General features: G+C 34.7%; 1 protein-coding gene across 2 annotated transcripts; it reads right to left on the bottom strand.

Moving 5' to 3' along the window:
• Window positions 1-1650: 1650 nt before the first annotated feature.
• LOC123529930 (heat shock 70 kDa protein 12B-like) lies at window positions 1651-20314 on the bottom strand. Of its 2 annotated transcripts, XM_045310527.2 has the most exons (7): window positions 20296-20314; window positions 20010-20122; window positions 10177-10485; window positions 9678-9896; window positions 9088-9250; window positions 8670-8890; window positions 1651-8463 (listed from the first exon to the last, which is right to left on the bottom strand). In XM_045310527.2, the coding sequence occupies exons 2-7, from the start codon at window positions 20109-20111 to the stop codon at window positions 7582-7584; spliced, it is 1896 nt and encodes a 631-aa protein (XP_045166462.2). In that variant the 5' UTR covers window positions 20112-20122; window positions 20296-20314; the 3' UTR covers window positions 1651-7581. The 2 variants fall into 2 exon arrangements, with proteins under 2 accessions (XP_045166462.2, XP_045166463.2); XM_045310528.2 differs by lacking the exon at window positions 20296-20314 and having other exon boundaries at window positions 20010-20267.
• Window positions 20315-20317: the final 3 nt, after the last annotated feature.

Here is a 20317-nt window from a genome sequence, read left to right as displayed (position 1 = left end):
GTCTAGTTTGGTTCATTTGTATTTGTTCAAGACCATGTTCTTCAGCTATATTTAGGAGGAAATGATGTTGGTTACTTTGATTGCACCAGTGGATTCCAGTCTATATGAGATAGGTTAAAACCGCCTGCTAGTTTGAGGACATTGCCCTTACATTTTCCTTTAGCTCTGGATATTGATTCGTTTAAGTGTTCAAGTGCTTGAATGCTAGCATTAGGTGGACGATAAAATGATCAAATGACGACATTTTTCATAGTTTTTTGTAGTTCAGTCCAAATTATTTCGCACTCTGCATCACTGTTGTCGACTGACTACGTGTTAAAGTTATCGTTTATCACTATGAGGACCCCTCCTCCACTTTTGTTTCTTTCTTTTCGATGAATGTTCGTCTGGTATCCTTCAGGGAATATTTCAGGATTTTTCGTGTCATTTGCTAACCAAGATTCTGAGCCAATGATTATGTCTTGATTCCGCCATTTGTATTCCTTTATAATGAATACTTTGACAGTTAGTGATTAATGTCCATAGATTTTGCTTACGGTTATGCGGTATTAGGAGAAGAAATCAGTCTCCGCTGTTTCGGGCTACTGAATGCTGTTTGGACTGAAGGAAGAGTCGATAAACGGTATGGTTGACGTACGACTAACTTCACTAAGAACACTAAATTGATTACGCTCCGCCCGGGGATCTAACTTAAGGATCTAACTCACGACTTCGCGATCCGTAAATCTGTGCTCTCCCTACTGAGCTAAGCAGGCGGGCTTAAATCGTTAAAGGTAGCCCTGCACATTTGATTAACCGGAAGTAATGGCATAACGTCATTTATATAGTAAAGCCTGGACTCTGGAATCATTTTATAAATAAATGGCAACCTGCCAGTTAAATTATTAAAACGGCAACGTTACTATCTTTCTAGAGATAAAATATGATATTAAAAAAAGTTTGGCACATTAAATGATTCCAAATAATGCCTCAACGTGAATCAGCTTGAATAGTGCGAGTCATTTTAATCATGGTCAAATATCTTATCTCACCATATTATAGATCATATGTCAGTTTATTATCAGGAATCTATGTATATTGTAGAAAAAATTATATTCGCAAAAATGTCATCAAAAATGTGATTTTTTTCATAGACTCCCATTGTGAAAGTTTGTGTGGGATCCAAATTTTAAAAAAAGTTAAGCACATGACCCTATCGTTTTTATTAACCTAATTTTCTGAAGTTTTTTAAAACATCAGGGTTTAATCACATCCTACATTGTTGAAAAAAAAAGATCCGAACGTGCAGAATAAAGTTGGGTATGTTTTTGGTTTTGCAAGACGTGTACATTACGGTATATTGAACTCATTAAATCTGCCCTACATCCGCAATACGCATAATCACATGAGACGGAAATCCATTTATGACCTCACGTCAGTCGGAAACTAGATCTATTTTCATTTTGGGTTTTCCAAAAACAAATTTTGGTTTACCAGATATAGCAACTGTTACATGCTGTGTGTATTACACAAAAAAGATAAATAATTACAGAAATCTATGACTTTAGTCTGCTGAAATAGATTTTAAAACATCATGACAAAACACATACGTGTACCGAAATAATCAACAAGCTCATTTCATAAAAGGAAGAAAAAAAGAAACAAAACAACCTAACTCAAATGTTTTATTTGGGTATATTTTAGCGAAAAAAAACTTACATGATAATCAATTACATAAGTGCGTTTTTATTTTCAAACTTGATACCTTATTATTTATTAAAGAAGTATGGATATTACACGAAATTTAATATTGGCAAAATATATAGTGTTGCGTTGGAAAGGTTTTTAATTTAGGTAAATGAGTCATTCTATATTTTCGTCACATTTTTTGTCCAAGAATAATATTTCGAAGAAGTGTGAATGTATGACTTTTAAATCTGTTTTGGGTGAAAATATTGGACTTATTCTGCATACCTATCCAAGTTGTTTTACCCAATTAATGTTATTAATATATTTAATTGCATGTTGAAACGTGTAAAATTGACGTTTTGTGCTGTCCCTAGCTGTATTTTTGATGTTTGAAGCTGTTTTTCCAGAAACCTCTCAGTTCTATTGCTAAACACTATACCATCAAAATTTATTTAACATATGTCCTAAGTGACAGAGTACAAAGAACAACAAATCCGGTAATAATTCGTTCTTTAAATTAATACCAAAGTTTGTACCTGACTTTTATGTCTTTCCTGTAACAGACTGCTGTTTGATAAAAATAACAGCTGATCCCTCTGTAATATTATCTAAGCATTACCTCCAGTATGAAGAGTATCCATTTCCACATAACATGTGATGTGTCATGTGATACATTTTAATTTGTTTATAGAGGAATTAACATTTCAACGTTGGTAAGTGGATGCGTAATTTTATTCCTCTTCTCTCCTGTTACAGTAATTATTAATTGTAGTGAATAAGGCTTGAATTTGCATTAATAGAAGGAAAGTGTATCCACTGGAATGGTTTTAAAAAAAGCACATGAGGCATCCATTAGGGGATCTGTTATTATTTTAATTGTTCTTATTCTTAAAATAATTCACTCCTGTTACAGTCACTCATGTAACGGCCATTTTTATAACAGTAAAGAAGCAAACTGTTACAGTAATGAAATTATTTGCAAAACAACGAATAAAATAAAACTATATGAAGAGTAGATCTAATTAACTTCAAACATTGTTTCAATTACTTCATAATCCAAATTAAAAACATACATCAGCAAGCATAGCACTAATATCTTTAATTCTCCTGCCATATATTTAGTTTTGTTGTTACAGGAGAGACATGTTGTGTGACAGCAAAGAAAACTGTTTATATTTTAACTGATATACACCTCAATATCACGTATATAAGTTGTATTTGAATATGTGTTGCCTCCTTATAAGATAACCGTTAAGTTTCACTTTTACAATGGGATGTCTGCTATTTAAATTGTATTTACAACAAAATTGTAACAGGAGAGACGTCCAGAGCAGTAACAGGAAAGACGTCCAGTCTGTAAATATGAATAATATACGACTGATTGTATCTGAACCAAACTGAATTTACAATATGATAACCAGTGAGTATTTGACTATTTCAAAATTTGAATCAGAAAAGTTATCTTTACATGCATGGAAACTATCGGTGTTTTATGTAACTGTTACAGGAGAGACAACATTATGTTATGTAAATGACAATTTGCATTTATAGTTTGAGTGCATATCTGAAAAGATACTCTTAATTTCGTTTAAATACGCAACATTGACAACAGTACGGAAGCATTCCATTAAACTGTGACGTATAATACAAGGGGCAGACAGGCATATAGATGAATGATTGAAATAAGTGTTCTTAAAGGTTACTTGCAGTCTTAAATAATCTAATTTGCTAAATTAACGTCAAAAACTAACTGATTAATATAGTTTTACAGGAGACGACATGGTAATGTCAAATGCTGAACTACATAAAAGTTTCTGCCTCCAATTGAATTCGGATTCAGGTCATAGGCGAGTGTAATTGATTATAAACCCATAAAGTTAAATGATGAACCAATTAAGACTAATGATAAAGTAGTGCATGAAGATCAAGAACCTAGAAAGACATCATGTACACAAGTGGTGGAGACACATGAACAAGATTTTCCCAGTGAGTCGGCAGATGACTGCGTAGTAACACGGGTCAGTAGAGCTTGAAGATCAAAAACCCATAAATATTACAGGTCGAACAGTATTTGTAGAAGTGCAAGAAGATACAGTACGGGCAAAACAAAAGCCATGCATAAACAAGCAGTGAGAATAACGATCAAAATTAGACTATCTTGCAGAAAAAATCAGTTAGAGAACACAAAGTAGTTCCTGAAGTAGGTATAAACAGATTAATATGCCTGTAGATCACTAACAAACACCGTTGACACTTAAACTTAATGCACGAAGAACCCGGACATAGGACTTAAAAGATGTACAACAAGTAGAGAGATGACAAATATACATTGTACTTGCATTTAAAAAGACTGAAAATCAGAAAACAGAGTTGACACAACACATGGATGGGCTAGCAGAGAGTGGTGTCAGATACATCAGAAATTCCAGGAAGTATAAACCAAAACCGTTTACAGATGAACCAGAAACAATAAATGCAACAGTTGCATCTGATATTATAGAGCCCAAAGAGATAAAAGGTAATTGTAACACATGGAAGCTCAATGTCTGAAGAACTATAGCCTGCAGAATAACATGGAAAGAAACAGAACAACATAACACGGTTTGGCGGAAGAAGGCAAACATTGAAATAGCACACGCACAAGAGAAAAACAAGACGCTGAATTTGAACATATCCAAAGTAAACATATCGCCGTTATCCAAGACTTAAGGTCATGTGATGGATAAAATATGTTATGGCAAAGTATGATAAACGACCTTAATCACGAGTATTTGAAAAAGCTTGTGAAACATCATATGAACAAAGATTTGAAAAGAAACAACAACATTTTCACTTAGCTTCAGGGAGTGATGGACTTTAATTTATAAAGAAAACATATTTGCAATAAGTAACACACATTTATTATAAAACAAATGAAAACATTTCGAGTAATCTTTCATACAAAATCATGAAGAGGTAAAAGGTAAATATATAAGCAGTATATGGTGATTGTTAAGCGCATTTGAGCTGGTTATTCAATTTTCTTTCTTGTTCATTAAAAAGAAGATTAATCATACTTAAACATTTAATGCTATCTTGCTGGACACATGATGTTGATTCAGCGTTGATGCAAAGTTGAAACTTGATTACCTGTCATTAACGTTGACTCGTTCATTAGTTTCGACCGCCATGAGTACTTCCTCAGCAGTCCAAAGGTAATGCTTTGAATCGTCATTTCAAAGCTCAGTCGTTCGTATCATGGTCAGAGTACTCGAACTCTCCGAGATGTTCTTGAGAGTCCCCCACCTACCAAAGAGTCCAGTAACTGGTTCTTCCCAGGAGAATCCGATTTGCGTGTAACCGGACATGTTAAAGAACTAGACGGTTTAGGCTATGTTAGCCAGATTTCTCTGTCTCTCTCGTTATCTCGCTATGTTTCTGTACTAGTAGAATATACGAATTTGTCGTTGTGGGTTGCTATCTTTGTATGTAAAGTTTACTTAAACGTATTTTTTTTAAAAGAGTGCTATGTAAATCTGGGAAAATATAATGATAGTAATATGTCACTAGTGTTACAATAAAAAACATGTCATCTTGTAATCATTTTTATTTACCTGTACAATCATTATAATTAATTAAATTACAGTTAAACAAGATAAGTATCTTTTTTTACAGTTGATGTCGTTTCAATCTGATATCATTTTGCGGATTTCTGTTACAACAGAATTGTGTTAAACGTACTACTTCTGCATATTTTTCACTCCTGTTACATAACAATGTATATGGAAGAGTTATATTAAATGTTTTTAAAACATGGTCATAAATTTTGTTTGTTATGTTTTACAGAATGGTTATATCTTTCAAAACTAATCAAAATATTGTTTGACTTTCTAAAAAAAGGACATTTTGTCTAGCTTTTCTAGTCAAATTTCTCTTCTGTAACAGAAAGTGTCCTTGACGTAACACATAATTATTGCAGTTATGAAAAAACTCGAGATTGTTAACCTTTTTTAAAAAACATTTTCTCTATTTTCAGTCCGGGACATGTTTCACATTTGTTGAGCAATTATTCTATTTTTATGTTCAATAAACATAGTAACTATTCTTAGTTTTCTGTTTAAATGTCACTGCCATAACAGAAAGGTGTCCTTCTTGTTACACCTATGTCCCTGCTGTAACATTGTAGATATCTTCGATTATAATTTTTACTATTATCTTCTTATCCCTATAACCTTAGTACTAAGGAACTACAGATTTTCCTTTCACAAAAGCACTGGTTGAAATTTGATCCATTGACCGAATTAAAAGTACAAATAATATTTTAACTATGAAATAAATAAGTTTTTTTTAAAATATCACCTGAAATACATCGTAATTTTGTTTTGTGATACATATAGGACGTAGATGTTATTTTTTCTATAAAGAAAAATCTCAAACTGTCATATTGTTATGATCTGGATGTGTTTACTGTATCTTATGATAAAGTATCAGTCACTGATATTATTGTTACAGGAGGGAAAACACGTTGGTTCTGTCTTCAGATTATGTTCTGTTTTGGTAAAACGAAGAGGTATTAAGCTTGCATTTAGTTAAATTTACATTGAGATATGATCTATTTATTAAATCCATCAGATGAAAACAACAAATGATGATGGTTAATTTTCAAAAGTTACCAGCCCAAAAATGTGACGAAAATATAGAATGACTCAAATATCAAATTTTGCAGAATAACCAGTCCTGTCTAAACGTGTTACAAAGTTTGTCAAATATAACATTGGTATTAAATATCAAGTGTATTTTAGCTGAAACTGATTAATTTGATTAAACGCCTATTTCTATACAATGACATAATAAATGGCGTTGTACAATAAATTTAACAAACCTTAAAAATATAACTATTGAACTGTAAAAATTCACAAAAATTTAAAAACTAACACCTGCTGTTTATACATGTAAGCTATTTTCATACTTCACTTAAGTCAGATCGCAACTACAATAATGATAATACAAGATTTAGCTTACCAAAAGGTTCCTTCTAGCGCATATAAAATATTCTTTTTTAAGGGATATTGTTTTTAACACACATATTATGCATAATGTTAAAAATGTTTAATAATGCAATGAGAAAAATATGTTCTGTCATTTTTGGTGCAAACTTAACTATTTAAGAACTAATCTAAGTATTAACAGTTTTATCATAACCCAAAGTTGTTTTTTTTTAATATAAGCAAGTGCAGTACATATTATGCTATTTGGAAGCATTTGTCTTGCAGTCTGTATTTCACTTCCGGATATTTTCATCACGCGACTACACCAGCGAGTACCTGCACACTTAACACAAAGAAATTTCATACATGCATTTACGATTCGAAAAACAAATCAGGAAGTGTAAAAATGTACGCAAAAGAAAGCACTTGCAAATCTGAAACGTTAGAAGCTAAAAAAATCACGTGACCAGGGACAATTTCATTACGTATTTTTTTTTTGGCGGGAGTCTATTTTTAGATGATGCATATTCATTTCATTAATCTCTATTCTTTACTATAATATATTCAATCCAGGAATTACATGATTTAAACTTTATTATTGTGTCTTGTTGTTCTGTCATTTTACGTAGTTGTATTGCACTATAGACTGAACTAAAGCCTGATTATGCGTAAAAACATATTGGGCTAGAGGCTATTTGTAATGAATATGCATGAGTCCAGAATGGCGGCGCCCTACGGAAAATCGGATTCTTTTGACGATACCCTTGTATCCATTACATGCTCAGTCAAGTGTGACATGTTCACCTAAGTGTTCCTTCCCTTGAGAAGGAACAAGGAAAATAAAAATAGTTCTGAACATTTATGTATAACTATACATTTTCGTGTGCTAAAACTAATTTGTCCTTGTTAGAAATTACAACGTTTGTTTCGCCTATTACAAACAGATTTACTGTAATCTCAGACTTTTCTTATACACTTTTCCGAGAGTCTTACTAATAGCCTTGACCTTCAGTTCTGTTCCTCCAAAACTCATTGCAACCTCAACTGCTCTCCTGCTTCTCGGTCTACCTTCTTTACCTGGTGAGCTTGCATCAGGAAATTCCACTTCCAGGCTTCCAATGCATTTACATCCAGATTCGGTAGTGTGAATAGGGTCTTTCTTATCAGAAGAAAATATCAAAACCGTTGCCGATTTTTGCTCTTCGTCTGCAGGATAATATTCTTTGTCTGAGACCCACTGACATAGTTTGACCTCCTGGCCTTTAGTGACATGCTTTCGAAATACGTTATTGGCCCACTCTTTTCCGTCACTTTCAAATACCTCTTCTTTCTTATGTTTTTGTTTGTCATACTCCATAATCATTGCGACGCCGTATGTGTATCTCATGATTCTTGAAGTAAGAATTTCTTCATTCTGTCCAAAAAGTACAGCACCATTTAAGACAGCCAGTTCTGTCGACTGGGGCCTGACGACTGGAACGCCACGATCTTTCAAGCCTTCTCTCAAACTTTGAACAACGAAGTTTGATTCAGCAAATCCTCCAACAAGAATAAGCGAGTCAATGGTTATTCCATCATGCTCAGGGTTCTTCATTACTTCAGCTATATAATTAAGAATCCCTTCCACAGTCTCTTGAAAGAACGCTCGAATTACATCTGGATGAAATGATAGTCGACCATTCATGAACTTGATATTTTTCAACTTCTCTTTACTTTTTAATATGTCAACAACTTTCTTTTCTTCAGTTTTCTCCCAGAGATCTTTTAGCGTTTGTGGTAGTTTTATTCTGAAACGTTCGTTTGAGTTCGGTTCTGAAAAGTGTTTCACCTGAAGAAGACAAATGATAATGTCATTAAATTACAAATATTTTGCAAATAGTTTTAAGGTGATGTAATTTTACGGAAATACACATGTTTGCTTACTGTATGATGATTCAAGTTTTTCAATGGTACCCATATATTGCAATTACATGTAATTGATTTCCATCATTGGCAACATTTTCTTTTAAGGACGCTACCAGTGATGTACTTTACCTCTCTTTTTCGGCTTTCAAAGTCCATCCTCAGGTCATATTCATCCATCGGATTATCTTGAACAAATTTTTGCATCACCTCAGGACCTACTATATTCCTTAGCAACATCATAAATTGTTCGTCAACCTTCATCCCGCCCCAAGGTCCACCACCTGACATGTACACTTGCTTCATCGTGGAATCTTTGTTGATTTGCACTGTCGTGATATCTACAGTTCCACCTATTCAAGAAACAACATCTCAGTTATATATTACATGTTTAGCTAGACTACGAATTGACATTATTAAGAGTAGGCATTTCAGAAAGAATACGCTGGGGCTTAAAGGTGGAAGCAATAGTCTCCCATGACAAATTTCGAGTACATGTACCTTTCAACTGGTTCATGTTATCTGTGATATATCAAATTTACCCTCTTACCTCCCAAATCGACAACCATAATGGTAGAATCTGGTGCAGCCACGTACTTCAGTTTCCCGCTATCTCCTTGTATCTCAAGCTGATTCACCGGCAGCTGGCTGCAGTATATGGCGGCACATTCTGGTTCCAAAGCTATTGATAAGTTTGTGCCAATTATCCCAGCCTACAATTAATGAGGGATGAATACATAAAATACTGACAAAAATTATTATTGTTATTTCGACTACTGTAAAATGAAAATTGAAACTGCTTTTAAAACAGTTCCAATTTTTGTCGGACACGAGAAAAATGTAAAAAGAAACTGCCATGTTTTGTATATTATGTGTATATGCGATCAGACCTCACCTTGTACTTGATCAACGACTGTGGTAAATAAAAAAGCTACCTGTAACAGGAGTTGAAAATATTCCCAATAAAATAAGGTGAGTGTTCATAGCTACACAAATATTTCTTTCGATTATTACTTTGTTGATTTAACATTGTAAAATAAGATGAGCGTTTATTAGTCTGCTGTAAAATTGTATACTGATTTCGATTATCACTTTTTTGTTGTAACATAATAATGAGTTTATTTAATCGAAAGTGATTACCTTTTCTGCTGCACGTCTCATCACATGTTTAGCCGGGTCATTCCAAATGGCGGGAACTGTGATGACCCACTTTGTTTCCGCTTCCGGGTAGGTGATGCCATTTTGTCTCAAATGGTCAATGACGTGGTCTTTCATATATTCGATAGACTTTGAGAAAACTTCTATGACGGGCAGGTGCTTCCCATGTGCTGCTTCTACGGGCGTATCATCTCCTACATTCTGAGTATACATAGAACTATTTGATAAATGCCTTGTAACATAATTCAATGTTATTATGTCATACCAAAGTAAAAAAGATTGGGTTTCTCATGACTATGACGCATCAGATTACTGATAAAACCTCACTGAGCTTTTAACTGCTCTTTTTATGGAAAGACTGTTAGTAATCTACTGCTTTTTCAATATCAAGGCATTAAATCGTTTGAAGCATGGAAACACGAAGAAAAATATTACTGAAGTGTTATGATCCTTGCATTATAAAAGTAGAAGTTAGTATTACCTCTCTGTGATATAGCATCATTTTAAAGTGACGGAAAAAGTACCAGTCCTCTGGTTTTTCGTTTTCATCTTCTGCCCCAAGCATGCTGAATTTGGATTCTGCCTGGTACCCGAATTCTGCAATACTTTCGTCCGGCTTTAACAACAGGCATGTTGGCGTCTTGTAGGTGCAAAACCCACCAGACGTCCATTTGGTGTTACAGTGGATTTTCAGGCGATCGTTGGTAAAATCTGAACGCCATTGCAGTGCGTAGCCGCTAGCGTAGGTGCCAAAATCAATTGCAATCACAAGACGTGGAGCTGACTGACCCTAGATTGGAAGGAAATACATTTGGTTGATACAAGTTTACTTTAACTGGTGACGAAAAAGCGCATAAATCATTAAACCAATTCTATCGCTGACTTATTTGCACTGTATACACTTGAAAAAGAGTATTCCTACATAAAACAAATATTGGAATCTTTAAAAATAAGAGCACTTTCTGACAACTGTCCCGGAGTATAAGAAAGGTATCTAGTGCATAAACCATATTTCTTACCATACAAAGATGTCCATCCCCACCTCCGGCCCCTGCAAACTGTTAGCCAGCCAATATCTTTTGCTGAAATTGTCACAAAAACTGATATTCCACAGACACTTGCAGGTCAGCCCCCCCCCCCCACCCCACTCCTCCCGATCCTCACCGCCCCTGCCAGATATCAGCTTTCAAAACAAACAGCGTAGGATTAAGTATGTTTGCTAGTAATGTTACAATTCAATAAAGAATTTCTCTTCAATTATTTATTGATAGAAAATGGAAAATTGAAAAGTTTGTTGAATTCAGGCCCGTAGCCAGAGGTAAAAAAATAGGGAGGCATTTGGTAGGGGGCCCGTGGGCATGCTCCCCTGGATTTTTTTTTCGAGGGTGCCATTTCGTGCGTTTTTCTTCATTTCAAACATGTTTTTGTTACTTTTAAGATACCGATTTCGGAAAAAATAAATGACGTTAAAAAGATTCGCGTACATTTTAGTTAATATAGATCTGCAGAAAAATAAGAGTTTTGAATTAGCCAACGTATTTGCGATTATTGTCACTCTAAAACGCTAATTTAAAGGCATATGGTCATGTTTGCTTGGTTTTTACATCTTCAGTTGAGTAAATGTATATATGTTCATGTAGAGCTATAAACTTTTTAGCATGGCTGACGTGAAACGAAAATTTGAAAGAAGCAACACAGTTTATGCATATACAAATACAATACAGAAACGTAATACAAAATCAATGTACTTAGTACACAATATATTTTGTCAATCTTCTTAAAATACTATTACATTTTTGAAATTCAGCACTAGGATAAATAGTGCGTATGACATGTCAGATCTAAAAGATCAAATGTAGTCATAAAGTTATACTTATAAGTTAATCAAAATCTAAAATGTCACACATTTATATAAAAAAGTATAAACGGGAAGATTACATACTTACGAACAATTAATAAGTGTATCTGATATAAGTTCTTAACTTTTAAGTGACCATATATTTTTGAGAGAAATCTTATAACGAAGTTTTGAAATGCTGTACGTAGATCTATAATCGTCACTTTTTAGAAATGGTATGTTCAGAAGCGTGTTAAGAACAAAACCTCATGATTGCAAGACTTCATTCTGTTGTAATGTCAAAATGAATCAATTTAGAAAATATATCAACATTAAGTCAGATAAGCGCCACGTTTTATTTAGGTATGCATAACATAAAACTTCTTTCGCAAGAACATGAACCAACTGACAGCGACAGTGTAAGCTGGAATATAAACTAACGGGCGCATAGGTTGTGCGAAAACTATGCTATATTGCACTTGCCTCGGTCATTTTTCTGCCTCATTTGCCTCGGTAGTTTTTCTGATCGCTCGATGTTCGGCGTCCGTCGTCTGTCGTCTGTCAACATTTAGCTTGTGTATGCGATAGAGGCTGTATTTTTCAACTGATCTTCATGAAAGTTGGTCAGAATGATTATCTTGATAAAATCTAGGCCGAGTTCGAAAATGGGTCATTTGGGGTCAAAAACTAGGTCACTAGGTCAAATCAAATAAAAACCTTGTGTATGCGATAGAGGCTGTATTTTTCAATTAATCTTCATGAATTTTGCTCAGAATGATTACCTTGATGAAATCTAGGCCGAATTTGAAAATGGGTCATCTGGGGTCAAAAACTAGGTCACTAGGTCAAATCAAAGAAAAACATTGTGTAAGCGATAGAGGCTGTATTTTTAGCTCACCTGAGCCAAAGTCTCATGGTGAGCTTTTGTGACCGCTCAATGTCCGGCGTCCGTCGTGCGTCGTCCGTCCGTCAACATTTCCTAAAAAAATCTTCTTCTTGAAAACCACTGGGCAGAATTACACCAAACTTCACAAGAATGATCCTTTGGTGGCCCCCTTTCAAAATTATTCAAAGAATTGAATTCCATGCAGAACTCTGGTTGCCATGGCAACCGAACGGAAAAACTTTAAAAATCTTCTTGTCCAAAACCACAGGGCCTGGGGCTTTGATATCTGGTGTGTAGCATAATCTAGTAGTGTTCTACCAAGATTGTTCAAATTATCCCCCTAGGGTCAAATATGGCCCGCCCCGGGGGTCACATGGTTTATATAGACTTATATAGGGAAAACTTTGAAAATCTTCTTGTACAAAACCACATGGCCTAGGGCTTTGATATTTGGTACGTAGCATCATCTAGTGGTCCTCTACCAAGTTTGTTCAAATTATCCACCTAGGGTCAAATATGGCCCGCCCCGGGGGTCACATGGTTTATATAGACTTATATAGGAAAAACTTTGAAAATCTTCTTGTACAAAACCACATGGCCTAGGGCTTTGATATTTGGTATGTAGCATAATCTAGTAGTCTTCTACCAAGATTGTTCAAATTATCCCCCTAGGGTCAAATATGGCCCCGCCCCGGGGGTCACATGGTTTATATAGACTTATATAGGGAAAAGTTTGAAAATCTTCTTGTACAAAACCACACGGCTTAGGGCTTTGATATTTGGTATGTAGCATCATCTAGTGGTCCTCTACCAAGATTGTTCAAATTATCCCCTTAGGATGAAATATGGCCCCGCCCCGGGGGTCACAAGTTTTACATAGACTTATATAGGAAAAAAAGTTTAAAAATCTTCTTGTTTGAAACCACAACACTTAGACCTTTGATATTTGGTTTGTAGCATTGTTTTATGGTCCTCTACCAAAATTGTTCAAATTGTACCCCTTGGGTGAGAAGAGGCCCTGCCTTTGGGGTCCTAAATTTTATATAGACTTATATAGAAAAAAGCTTTAAAAATCTTCTTGTCAGAAACCATATGATCTAGGCTTTTGATATTTGGTATGATGCATTGTCTAGTAGTCCTCTACCAAAATTGTTCAAATTATGCCCCTGGGGTTAAAAGAGGCCCCGCCCTGGGGTCACTTAGTTATTATTATGTGAGTTATATAGGAAAAATACTTAAAAATCATCTGATCCTATTTCCAAGACTGTTTAATTATAATTACCTGATGACCCCAAGTAATATGATGTCACTTGACTGTGACCTTGACCTACTGACCTACTTTCCTGTTTTTTTAAGATACAGCCTTGAAATTTTGATGACATACACAGTTTTGCACACAAATCGTAAAACTGAATTTCATTGACCATGAATGTGACCTACTGACTTTCTTAATATTTTAGCATGTGTTTGACATTTGAAACATGTAGCTCATTTTACTCAGGTGAGCAATCCAGGGTCATCATGACCCTCTTGTTTTTATTATTTTTAGTCTCCGTCTTTCAGTTTGCCTCAGCTGTATGAATTACCAGGCTTTTCGGTAGTGTCTAATCTAGGTTTAGTAATATGTGTCACATCGGATATAGCTCCTCGGGGAGCTATATTCGGGGCACCTTTTCGTATTCTCCGTATATATCTCCGTATATAGCTCCCTTGCTTAAACTGGAGCTATAAAAGGAACACCTGTAGCTTTGTTCCGTATAATTATAGCTCCTCGGGGTTTTTATGCAACATGGACTACGTGGCTTATTTAGGACATTTCGTTATGTCGCATTTTTAAAGACCAAATAGTGTCAAATATTTCAAACATGATGCCTTAATTCTGATGCAAGGGTCATAACTAGTACTAAACCAATATATTTCTGGACAGTCTTGGAACTTTGGGGCAACTACCTTATTTCGTCAAGTCCGACAAAAAAACCCTAAAATCTTCAGGTACACCTAATTAACATTTGTTCCTTCCAAATTTGATAATTCTGTCACATAGTACAGAAGATGAGTGCCTGTCACAGTATGATCAAGTATGTATTTGGACTCGAGGTCATATTTGCTAGACCAGATACAAAATTTTAAACCCATGTTTCTAACTTAAATTGCCAGTTATTATTTTCTTGTACAGGTTGGCGATTATTGGTCTAACTATATCCGTTTTCGGGACTGTGTACCTACGCACTCTCGCTCTCTAGCTCATACGTATGAATGTCACGAGAAATAACATTTATTAAATCCCCACCTGTCTCCCAAGTGGTGTGGAAAATCGTATATCAAAATGACACTCTGCCAAATACATTTGTATTTATGCTTTTTATTACTCGAACAGTACTGTTATAGTATTTTAATTTTTCCATGTATAAGGAGTCATATTCGGGTTTGTCGTATACAGCTCCTCTGTCCCAAGGAGCTATATACGAAAACGTGTGCCGAATACAGCTCCCCGGGAAGCTATATCCGAAGGGAGCTATATGGGGTATGACAAATATGTCTACAATTTTCATTTTCGAATAGGTATGTTATATGACAACAGCTTAAAAACACGATACGACGTTATAATTATGTGGCATTTGTGAGATATTTCAGTATCATAGTTCAGTTGGTGCGCGCATTTCAGACATCTTAATGCAAGTGGTCTCATATTATAGAGATAGTACCCAAATTTTAAATTATGAAAAGCAATTAAAAAATTCATGTTTCTTGCTTATACATAATATGCAAGACCAAAAAAAATTGAATTGATCATTTTGAGCATGTTGTTTTAATGTTTTTTAATTTCCATGTAGCCGCTCCTGCAGATAGTCCTACCTATCAAGCTATTGATAATTATTACGGGAATAACTTCTCTCAATGACGGGAAATTGTAAGAGCGACCACCCCTGAATAGCGACCACCTGTCGACAACGACCGGTCTCTGGTCCCCCCATAGAAAAATGCTTATAAAAAGGCTGTGAATAGCGACCATCTGGCGACCGCGACCAGCGACCGGCCTAATTCATTCCCAAGGGTCATATTTGCCCCCCAATAACGGCCAAGCTAGACCGTTCCGGCATGAATATATTTGAAATCCGCCGAATTTTCACGACTTACATAATAATTACTGCTTGATTGAAAATTTTCAAGTTTGCACCGGCCGAATTTATACATAGAACATAACGAGGGGTGAATGCGAAAGAGTTCTAAGTGCATATAAATAAAGAAGCACTCTTTCGCATTCACCCCTCGAATTAAAGAAAGCAAAAAGTTGTAAAAATACTTTTTATCAGCATGATAATGGCTAAATGAGAAGCGACCCTTCCCCCCGAATAAAGACCACCTGTGAACAAAGACCACTTCTGCTTGTTCTGAAGAGTGGTCTTTGTTCACAGGTTTGACTGTACATGCATATTGTATGATATCAGAAAATGTTGTAAGTCTAATAAAATAAATTCAGATCGACTATTTATTCTGAAATTTAGATATAATGTTATTCGAACCATATCATATATCATATATAAAAATAAGAAAAACTATTCAATATTTACCATGAAAATTAACATTACATTGAAATGACTTTTCACTAAGCTGTGACATACAGATGTATGGATGGATGCAAGGTAGGATTGTTATCTGAGTTATTGAGTGTTGTGGTCTCTCAAGCAAGTTTGACTGTACTTAAAATTAAAAATCTAAGTATAGCACTGAAGGCTATGTCAGGCTGACATATTAAGATATCATTTCATGATTCAGACACGCAAGTAAAGAAAGGAAATTTTAATAATCTTCAAACGATTTACCAAATATAATACTAAATCAAGTTTTGCAGTCAAAAAAGTTACTCATTAAGTTACACTTGCATCGTAATCTAAACACGCTAAATGAAACAATATATACAATACTGTGGAAAAAATGATTTTAAAATGTATAAAGCGTAGTGAATGCCGCAAAGTAAGTTTTTATGCCTTTTTAGTTGTTTGGATCTCATTACTTGGTAATATGGGCATAAGTTGCAGTGTCATTGAATTTGTGAAATAAAATAGGAATAAAAAGCACCTGATAACTCCGTTTGAATAATAGAAACAGACATCAGCCTCATATGTAAATGAAATGATTTAATGGAAGATGTGAAATTCAAAAGATTGCCTGAAGACAGCGTCTTGTAGAAATGGGAAAATGCATTTAGCTACTTTTATACCACGAAGAGTAGCGAAACAATTTTCCGATTTAAAATTTAAACCTCCTTCGGTCAGCGGAGTGGAGGATACACTTACCATTGCTACATTACATACAATGTATTGTTCAAGATTGTACGATACTACACTATGTCTACCTCTCACATGTACATGTAATTACAGTGTTAAAACCAAGATGTTGTAAAAGTTGCCAATCATTAGTTAAAAACTGATATAACTTAAGACCTAAAATTACATTAAAGCTCAATCTCGACTTTTCTCAGCTAGAGCTGGGCTTAATTCTATCAAATATCGAAAGAAGCAATAAAACAGATCAGGGCAGGGTATGAGGCTAGTGTCAATGTTTGCGCATATATTAGTAAACTGTATTTTTGTAGATTTATCAGACCTCGACGTTTCAGTCGTTCAGTTAAGACGTTCATTTTAATGAAATTTATTAGCAAGTGCAGCGAGTGATAAAACACTTCTGTTGCATATGCATATCTGAAACTCTGGGATACAGTCAAAATAAATATTTTATATTTGCTTAATGCAGATTTTGGTATTCCTAGTCCTACAGCTTAGTAAATATTTCACAACTGTAATTCATTTAATAATTTCTACTGTAGACCTTTATTTCACTGTAAATGTTCATCTTGCTTAAATGTAGATGATACCATACTGGTTAATACCAACAAAAGTTTTACCACTATTACAAGAAATGGATGTCAGGTTAATTTGATATCCTTTCATGGTCGTTTCATGATTCAGACACGCCAGTAAAGAAATTTTAGTATTATCTTCAAAAGATTTATAAGATATAATACTGAATCAAGTTACCGGTCAAAAAATGTCTACTGTCTGTATCAAAATAAAAGTATAATATGTTATCAGATACATTTTCGTCATAATCTAAACGCCGCTAAATGCAAAAAAGCATCTAAAATACTATGAAAAAAATGGTGAAACTGCTTTCAAATGTAAATAGCGAAATGCATACCCACAAGGTAAGTTTTTTCCCCTTTTAGTTGCTTGGATCTCAATACTTGGTAATATGGACATAAGTTGCGGTGTCATTGCATTTGTAAAACAAATGAGAGAAAAAAGCTCCTAATAACTGCGTTCGAATAATATAAACAGAAAGAAACCATAATACTGTAAATGTAAGGTAATTCAAAAATAGCAGGAAAAACAGTGTCTTATACCAATGAGAGACGTATTTAGCTACTTTTATTCCAAAGAGCGTGACAGAATAAGTTTCCAGTCAAATTTAGAATTTAAATGATCAATAGCAAAACTCTTTCGGTCAGATGTGTTGAACCTAATGATCACTTCTTGTTACACGTTTACCCTTACCATTGCTTCAAAATTGTACTCGTGAGTATTTTATACGAATAAAAATTTATATATTTATCATACTAGAAAAATTATATTCGTGTAGTACACTTTAAGTCTTACAGCTTTAAATATATCCGTAGGCCCCATGCGGTTCTGGGTCGATCTGTGTATGAAAAGAATTGGAACCACTGCCTTACCTTTGCATGATCGTAAGAGGCGACTAATAGAGTCTTAACACTTGGTTTTGCTGTAACTCCTTGATTCAAGCAGGTATGCAAATTTTCATTCCATACCTCATGTTTTTATTTTAATGTAAATGAGATGTGAAACCAAAATTTGAAGTCCTGTTTGGCGCCATATAACCTATACTGTGTTGGTGCGCTGTAACACCCAAATAAAAAATATATATATATATATATCCATAGTGCCAAAACAAATTATGTCAAACATTGTAGATACTAGTTTAAACTTTGATCTTTCCTATTCAGTTTCAAATAAGCTCCAGTATTGTAGTATCTGCCCATAAGTATATCAAAACAATGTCTTAGTATTTTTTATTCGGCACAATAGAATAGTCAGTTTGCGAAGCTTCTTGATTGGCTACTTAATGATTAATACCTGTAAGTGACCGCTAAGGCAAAATGTACTGTAAACGTCTATCACTGTTAAACATAAAATGTCCTTTATATGTGATAAAATAGGCCTGTTAAACCAACCAAATAGCTATTTCTAAACATTCACAAGGACTGCATTTTTCATTCGTGAAACATTCGGATCCCGAATTAATATTCGCATCTCTCCCATCGTCATTTCGTACTTGGGCACTTATAGCCGGAGCAATGATTTATGGAACCTCGGGATCGGGAGGTAGGGGCACTAGAAAAGTTTACATACCTACGTTTCTAGCTACTTTATGTCTAATTTCCTACAATATAAATCATTTCTTTTTCAAACCTAATTTATTTCAAAGTATGGTTAAGATTCAAAATAAATCGATGAATTTGTTGGTGCCAAAAGCAAAATCATTTGAAACTTAATGATTTATCATTATAGTTTATATGTATTTCATTTTTATCAAAATATCATTGATGGAGAACGGCGCAGTTTATTTTCATTTATTTTGAAGAAATTCTTGTTGAAGCAGACGATAGGTAGAACATGTGGTATCGTGAGCAATTGATGAAACTCCATTTATGCTGTAATTATTATGGATTTGAATGTTCTTTTCAACCTAATGAAGTTTTATTTTAGTTTCACGCCGCAAACAATTTGTTAAAACGCATTTTGCTCTTACCTCTGTGGCGAGCTATACTGATATCCAGTCTTTGTAGCAACATCCTTGTCATTGTATGAAAGAAGATTTTTTTTATAGAAAACTAATGTCCTTTTCAGCATGAGAGCAACATTAGACGGAACTTTGGTTTTAGGGAAAATTGTTTGAACATTTTTACATTTAATTTTACTCGTATGAGATAAAATAGCAGCTCCATCAAGAAGAATATTATAGACATACACCTCCCAAAAAGTAAGTCCTGTGTTGCATCCGAGACCTCCATCGCAAGTGAGACATTACAAACGAACCATAAATCGGTATTAGTACCCGGGGTAGATCGCGGAGTGAAAGGGTGATTTTCTCTTTAATATAAAAACAGCGCAACAAAGTGTGTTTTTCATATCATATATCCTATTTTTGGGGGAGCCCCCACAAACCCTCCTATGGAGGAGGCTGGGACACAACCTTCCAAATTAATGCCTGTCGGGGCAGTGCCTCAGTTCGATTATGCTTTTTAAGATGGCGACTCAAAACATATCCTTTTTTCTCATAATCTTGGCAGAAAAACAGGGAGGCACCGGCCTCCCTGTGCCTCAGTGTAGCTACGGGCCTGGAATTGTAACAAATCATTTGTTGATGGTGACCTACACCCAGTTAAAGTATTGGCTGACATATTGCAGGAGTGGAGAAAAGGACAGGGATAGGGGCTGACCTGTAAGTGTCTGTTGTTCGGAATGTGTCAGGATGTACAAAATAAACGCGATAATGTTAAACTACTTACGGAAAAACTAAAGGCTGGCCCTTCATCAATGGTATCAACAGCTTCTTCTCTAAATCGTAGATTTATCCTCTGCGGGTCCACAACATTGCCTCCTTCTGCCATTGTTTGTTATGCTAAAACGAAACCGAAACTAGTCTCTATCAATAAACAACCAATAATCACAATATACTTCCTCCTATAAATGTATAAATCTAAACTGTATCTGTTTTAAATAAAATTGTTTAGATTTTTTAAAAGATCTGAAAATACAAGAAAACTTGAAAATACGTGTTACGAAATATCTCACCACTTTTTTCTAAAATTAATAT

Source organism: Mercenaria mercenaria, chromosome 13 (assembly GCF_021730395.1).
Source record: "Mercenaria mercenaria strain notata chromosome 13, MADL_Memer_1, whole genome shotgun sequence".
Taxonomy (NCBI): Eukaryota; Metazoa; Mollusca; class Bivalvia; order Venerida; family Veneridae; genus Mercenaria; species Mercenaria mercenaria.
Note: the sequence above shows the minus strand (reverse complement) of the source record. Positions and strands in the feature narration are given on the sequence as shown.

Excerpts from the sequence above, each read along its gene's own strand:
- LOC123529930 (XM_045310527.2), bottom strand. The coding sequence starts at position 20,111 with ATGGCAGAAGGAGGCAATGTTGTGGACCCGCAGAGGATAAATCTACGA. Across the intron at positions 10,486-20,009 it reads GGCCAGCCTTTAGTTTTTCC|GGTCAGTCAGCTCCACGTCT; the intron begins GTAAGTAGTTTA and ends CTTCCAATCTAG. Across the intron at positions 8,891-9,087 it reads TATGGTTGTCGATTTGGGAG|GTGGAACTGTAGATATCACG; the intron begins GTAAGAGGGTAA and ends TTTCTTGAATAG.